General features: G+C 44.9%; 2 protein-coding genes across 2 annotated transcripts in view; both read left to right on the top strand.

Annotated features, from left to right (window-relative positions):
* The window catches only part of LOC132136187 (protein Hook homolog 3-like), a 45245-nt gene extending 40960 nt beyond the window's left edge, over positions 1-4285 (top strand). The window contains exons 14-19 of the mRNA XM_059547224.1: positions 1318-1428; positions 2090-2174; positions 2265-2334; positions 2583-2723; positions 2926-3037; positions 4247-4285. Of these exons, the coding sequence (XP_059403207.1) occupies positions 1318-1428; positions 2090-2174; positions 2265-2334; positions 2583-2723; positions 2926-3037; positions 4247-4285 (558 nt within the window). The remainder of the gene's footprint in view (positions 1-1317; positions 1429-2089; positions 2175-2264; positions 2335-2582; positions 2724-2925; positions 3038-4246) is intronic.
* LOC132131853 (protein Hook homolog 3-like) overlaps positions 4227-7500 on the top strand; it is a 7822-nt gene continuing 4548 nt past the window's right edge. Inside the window, exons 1-2 of the mRNA XM_059543989.1 lie at positions 4227-4281; positions 4361-4443. Coding sequence (XP_059399972.1) covers positions 4384-4443 — 60 coding nt within the window. The 5' untranslated portion in view covers positions 4227-4281; positions 4361-4383. The remainder of the gene's footprint in view (positions 4282-4360; positions 4444-7500) is intronic.

Below are 7500 nucleotides of genomic sequence, written 5' to 3'. Positions count from 1 at the left end.
CAGCTCTGCTCACACACACACACACACACACACACACACACACACACACACACACACTGAGCACAGCTGGAGACATACAAGAGACAGGTACAGCTCTGCTCACACACACACACACACACACACACACTCTGAGCACAGCTGGAGACCTACAAGAGACAGGTACAGCTCTGCTCACACACACACACACACACACACACACACACACACACACTGAGCACAGCTGGAGACATACAAGAGACAGGTACAGCTCTGCTCACACACACACACACACACACACACACACACACACACACACACACACACACACTGAGCACAGCTGGAGACATACAAGAGACAGGTACAGCTCTGCTCACACACACACACACACACACACACACACACACACACACACACACACACACACACACACACACACACACTCTGAGCACAGCTGGAGACCTACAAGAGACAGGTACAGCTCTGCTCACACACACACACACACACACACACACACACACACACACTGAGCACAGCTGGAGACATACAAGAGACAGGTACAGCTCTGCTCACACACACACACACACACACACACACACACACTCTGAGCACAGCTGGAGACCTACAAGAGACAGGTACAGCTCTGCTCACACACACACACACACACACACACACACACACACACTGAGCACAGCTGGAGACATACAAGAGACAGGTACAGCTCTGCTCACACACACACACACACACACACACACACACACACACACACACACACACTGAGCACAGCTGGAGACATACAAGAGACAGGTACAGCTCTGCTCACACACACACACACACACACACACACACACACTCTGAGCACAGCTGGAGACCTACAAGAGACAGGTACAGCTCTGCTCACATACACACACACACACACACACACACACACACACACACACACACTGAGCACAGCTATAGAGTGTTAATATATGAAGTCAAGTAAAGCATGTGTTGACAAATTCTCTTGATATTTGTGCTTATAACTTTGAGCAAATTAATAGTGATTTTCAGTTTAACCATTATGAGGCGTGACTGAAGTGTGTTTTAGTTTGCTAAAACTAGATTAAATTCCCAGACTTTGAGTCGGCTAAAACCTGACTAAACAGAAAACAGGACAAGCTGATTAAAACCGAAAGAGATTTGACACCGAAGCTGACAGCACGAGCACACGAGCCGCTCATAACCGCTTCCTCAGAGACACATGCGGAGCTGTTAAACCCTCGCGCTGTGATTGGTCGCTCCTGAGGTGTCATGTGATCACCTGCTGATGACTCTGACCCGTCCCTCTTGTGTTTCCAGCTGCTGGAGCTTCAGAACAAGCTCTCAGAGGAGTCCAAGAGAGCAGACAAGATGGAGTTTGAGTATAAACCAGTGAAGGAGAAAGTGGACTCTCTTCAGAAGGAGAAAGATGTAAGGAAGCAGCCTGATCTGCTTGTTACGCCGGTGTTCTGTGACCAGGAGCGAGCTGCAGACGTGTTGAGATGTGGATGAGTGGATCAGTGATGCTGGGCTGTGTGCTGCTCCTGCTCTTCTGTCTTCATCTTTCTGCTCATATCCAGTCTTTTTCTCATCGTCAAGTCAAGTCACGTTTATTTCTACAGCGCTGTATACAAGCAGCTTCACAGTAATAATAATAATAATAAGTTCAGTTTTGAGATCACAGAATATCATTAATGAATATTAACATCTTTTAAATGAAGCGTGTGGATATTGTAGATGAGCTGCCAAATTAGATGTTAACTCGACAAACTAATTAATTCTGATGAATCTTTTACACCGTTAACACTTGATCCTAACAGTTTCTGTGAGATTTTTATGAAGCTCACTCTCAAGCACACACTTTCGCACAAGTGCGCACACACACACTAGCCCAAGCACTGACACACACATACACACTCAAACTAGTATGCACACACAGGCGCTAAAAGTGCACACACACACTAGCCCAAGCACTGAGACACACACACAACCCCGCGCACGCGCATACAAACACACTCGCACCTCTGCATGCAGAAAACCATACAAAGCGTGTTATAAAAATGCAGCTGATGACGTGTGTGTGTGTGTGTAGCGCTTGAGGACGGAGCGAGACTCTCTGAAGGACACGATTGAGGAGCTGAGGTGTGTTAAAGCTCAAGAGTCTCAGCTGACATCAGGTAATTGCTTTAAACTCATTTTTACAGCATGGGTTTGTTTTTAATTCATTATGTCTGTCTGTGTTTGATGGGTTGATATGTGTTGATCAGGTTTGGTGCCTCTCAGCAGTCACGAGCCGTCGGATCTGCTGTCTGCAGAGATCATCACAGCAGAGTTTCGGTAGGAGAAGTACAGTAGCATTAAGCCACATGAACACTAAACACACACACACACACACACACACACACGTCCCTGAAAGCCTCCAGCAGCTCACACCGGATCTGTAACTCTGGTCACGCTGACCCACAAACAGCAGCATTATAAATCAGTCCAGGATCCAGAAAGAGCTTGAGCTGGACGTCTGACTGCTGAGCTGATCATGGTCTGGTGAGCTCCTGTTCTTGTCCTGACTAGTGTTGTCTTCTCAGGGAGCGTCTGATTGGCCTGCAGCATGAGAACAAGATGCTGAAGCTGGCTCAGGAGGGATCAGATAACCAACAGATCGCTCTGCTGCAGAGTTTACTGGAGGACGCCAACAGCAGGAAGAACGAGCTGGAGACGGAGAACAGGTCACACACACACACACACATGCTCACAGACACTAATATAAGCACAGGATGTTCTGCATGTCTCAGGATCTCTTAACAGTCATTTCAGCCGCATGCAGCACGTCATTCATTCATGTGGGTTCATTGTGCTGATACACACTAGAGCGTCCTCATGTGAATGACCTGAACCTGTGTGTGTGTGTGTGTGTGTGTGTGTGTGTAGGCTGGTGAACCAGAGGCTGCTGGAGGGTCAGTCTCAGGTGGAGGAGCTGCAGAAGTCTCTTCAGGAACACGGATCCAAAGCAGAAGATGATGTGAGTCCAGCCGTTCAGCACGTCAGTAGAAATTAGCTTGTCCTAATTAATGCAGCCTAAAAATCCTGACAGTAATTCCTCAAGAGGTCAAAGCAGAAAGAAGAGGTGTACAAACCCGGGCTGCTCGAGGGGTGGGAGGAAAAAAGTCACGTCTTCATTGATTCTGAGGAGATTGTGATGTTTTCAGAGATACGTTTGACTTGTTTAAATGCACTTATGATGTGAGATGAACGTTAACACAGTCTGAAGGACTGGACAAAATTGAAACCATTGTTTTGATTGTTTATTTTTAATAATTGAAAAAAGTACTTACAATTATTCAGGTAATTTAAGAAAAATGATATTGAAAGTCTGTGAACTGTAGATGAAGAATCGTTTTGGAATAAGATCGTTCTTCTAGCATCGGATCCAGATAGTTCAAATGTAAATGCAGTAAAACCTGATGGTGATATGTGATCTGATGAACATGTCGAACCAGTTTCACTGAGAATGTAGACTGAAAGGCAGAAGATATAGATGTTCACCTGTGCAGAAACAGAGTTGTCTGGATCCTCTGAAGTCTCAGTGTTGTGTGTGAGCGAGTGTTTGGAGAAAACACCAGAGCGTTCTGTCTAATCTTACAACTTACAATTATTATTTTCAAAAATTGATACAATAATGAGGTTTAGTCAAATCTAAATATTAGAGAGTGAAGTTACATTGACCATATCGTCCTCTAGAGGTGTTTAAAGTAGGTATCTCCACAGTAGTTATCTGAACAACTAGTCAGCTGTTTAAGGCTGGTTTAGGTTGGTGTTTGACAGACATGCGTGTTTATTTCTTAAGAGATCACTAGTCCTCACTAACCCACTAGTCCTGAACCTAAACCCAGGAAACACATTGTGTTACTTCACATGAAATAAACATTAACTGAAATGAAATATTTAAAACCAGTATTTCCGCTAGTTTCCAAACCAACCTTTGTTTTCATTTAGTTTAACTTGATGTACTAAAATAACTAAGGCAGAAATAAAAGCTATATTGATATCTGTGCTATACTGAAGGAACACTGGTCTTCGCTCAGGTTTATATCTCTCTGGATGAGCTCTTCTGCGTCCTCTGCTGGTCACAAACACCAGCCCTCTCCAGCTCCCTCAGAAGTGCACACTGTGTAGGGCGGTGTCCAGCAGGAGGCGCTGCAGTGCTTCACATGAGCATTAATGAGTGTGTTTGCTTCTTCTGCTGCTGCAGACGGTGCTCATGAAGAGGAAGTGTCAGGAACACCTGTGAGTATCAGCAGGAAGTCACAGAGACTCGGTTCAGTGTGAATGACTGTTTGAGAGTGTGTCTGTTCTCGCTCTGTAGGGAGAAATTAATGGACACCACTAATGAGCTTCAGAAGAAGAGCGCAGCCATCGAAGAGCTGGAGAACAAACACTCTTCCAGTGGTGAGACTCACTGATGATCATACATGGAGACGTGTGTGTGTGTGTGTGTGTGTGTGTGTGTGTGTGTGAGTGTGTGTGCGTGCAGACTGCGGTTACATGAGAGCTTGTTGAATGGTTTCAGTTCAGAGGATTGAAGAGCTTGAGGACGCGCTGAAGAAGAAGGATGAAGATATGAAACAGATGGAGGAGAGATACAAGAAATACCTGGAGAAAGCTAAGAGTGTACGTCTCAGACACTCTTCTTCCTGTGAGTGTGTTATATTGATGTTAATGCTGATGTGTGTGTGTGTGTGTGTGTGTGTGCGTGTGCAGGTCATTCGTACTCTGGACCCCAAACAGAATCAGGGTTCTGCTCCTGAGGTTCAGGCTCTGAAGACACAGGTGCATGAGCGCGAGAGGATGCTGATGTCAATCCAGGTCACACTCTCACTCTCACTCACCCTCACTCACACACTCTCACACACACACACACACACGCACACACTCTCACACACACACACACACACACACACGCACACACTCTCACACACACATACACACACACACACTAGGGCTGTCAAAATTGCTCAAAATTGACATTCGAATATTCCCTCTAAAAAATACACGAATATTCGAACATCTGGTGGCGCATGTTGTCAATGACGTGCATTACGTCAATAACAGGGAAAAATAATACAAAGAGACAAAACTACTTGTATAGATAGTCTATTTAAGTTTAAGCATATATGACAACGTATTACCTACACAAAAACAAGGAAATCAACTAATGGCCAAGACTGCAGACCTCACGCTCTCTCACCCGCACGTTCTCTGCGCATAATGGTTTAAATGAACAAACACATTTTTGTGCAAGCAATTTAAGGTCGCGACTGTTGTCCCAAATATAGCAGGCTTCATTCAGTGATTGAAACAAATATTATTAATATTAATTGAAGTTTTACAGCATATAGAACTGACATTGAATGCTCCGAGCGAACTGTGCTGTGGTAAACATGGAACTTTTCCTTGACATGAAACGATAAATAATCAAACCTGGGATCCATTGCTTGACAGAACTCCCCGAAGCCTGCCCCATCCGCGATACTGATCGGTCTCGTGACCTTAAAAATGAACGAAATTATTTTATCCGTTATGGGCTCTTGTCGTGTTGCAGACAAAGTGCTTGCGGCTGGCGATGCAAAGTAACGTTAAGTGTCAAGACGTGACTGTTTAGCTGGAGTTCCACACATTATGCCATGCTCATTTGGGTGCACACTTTTGAGATGTGACCTCATGTTGCTAGTGGTCGAATGGTATGCTAACTGCTAACTGTATCTTAAATAGCTTGCATACAACTTTATCTCGCGGGTCAACAATTTTACCTAATTTTCTCTACTGCGGTCGAGTTGGGCTCTGCACTTGCTGTCATCTTCCATGAAGACGCGTCAACTTCCAGCAGTGATGCTGTGCCAGACAGTGCGACTCCTGTGAGGCTGTGACCTGTCCCTGAACCCTCAGGCGCTAGCGGCCCACTCGCACAGCAGACAACCACGCCTCTACTACCGACGGCCTTTTTTTCCACATTTTTTTTTATTTGAATATTAATTTTCACCTTCGAAATTCGTTTTTTTAAAACTATTCGAATACATATTCGAATTTAGAATATTCGTTGACAGCCCTAGCTCATACACACACACACACACACACACACACACACACTCATTCTCATTCACTCACTCACACACACAGACAGTCACTCACACACACACACACACTCACTCACACTCTCTCACTCACTCACACACACACTCACACACTCTCACTCACACATTCACTCACTCTCACACGCTCACACTCTCTCACACACACACACACTCTCACTCTCGCTCTCACTTACTCAAACACACACTCACTCTCACTCACTCTCACTCACTCACTCACTTACTCACTCACTCACACTCTCGCTCACACTCACTCACACACACACACACACACACACACTCTCTCACACACACACACACTCACTCACACACACTCACTCTCACTCACTCACTCACACTCACTCACACTCTCTCACACACACACTCACTCACACACACACACTCTCACACACACACACACACACTCTCGCTCGCTCACTCACACGCGCACACACTCTCACTCACACACACTCACTCTCACTCACACACATACACACACACACAAACACACTCACTCTCACTCACTCACACGCTCTCACTCACTCACATGCACACACACACACTCACTCTCGCTCACTCACTCACTCACTTACACTCTCCCTCACTCACACACACACACACACACAACCTCGCTCACTCACTCACTCACAGTCTCACTCACACACACACACACACATACTCTCTCACTCACACGCTCTCTCACTCACACACACACACACTCACTTTTACACACACACACACACACTCACTCACTCACACGCACACACTCTCACTCACTCACACTCTCTCACTCACACACACACTCTCACTCACACACACACACACACTCTCACTCACACTCTCTCACACACACACACACGCTCTCACTCTCACACACACGCTCACACACACACACACACACGCTCTCACCCTCTCACTCTCACACACACACACTCTCACACACACACACACACTCTCACTCACACACTCTCTCACTCACACACACACACACACTCTCAATTCAATTCAATTCAAGTTTATTTGTATAGCGCTTTTTACAATACAAATCGTTACAAAGCAACTTTACAGAAAATTAAAAATAATAATAATAATACAAGACGTAGTCAGCTAGATGATGAACTATCAATATTATTAATTAATAGTAATTATATGATGCAGTCACACATGTAGCAATAATTGTTAGTTCTGTTTGTTGATTCAAGGTTAGGATCATCTGGGGTCCTCTGAGGGTCAGCATCATCTCTTCTCAGGTGTTCTGGATCCAGACTGGAGCTTGTGTAAATCCTAGTTAAACATAGAAACAAAATAGAGACATCATTAGCATAGCTGCTGATCCAACAAAGTAAAATTAGTTTAACCCAAGCTAAAGAATAAAAAT

The sequence above is a fragment of the Carassius carassius genome, chromosome 4 (genome assembly GCF_963082965.1).
Source record: "Carassius carassius chromosome 4, fCarCar2.1, whole genome shotgun sequence".
NCBI lineage: Eukaryota > Metazoa > Chordata > Actinopteri > Cypriniformes > Cyprinidae > Carassius > Carassius carassius.
The sequence above is the reverse complement of the archived record's forward strand: the minus strand, read 5'-3'. Positions and strand labels throughout refer to the sequence as shown.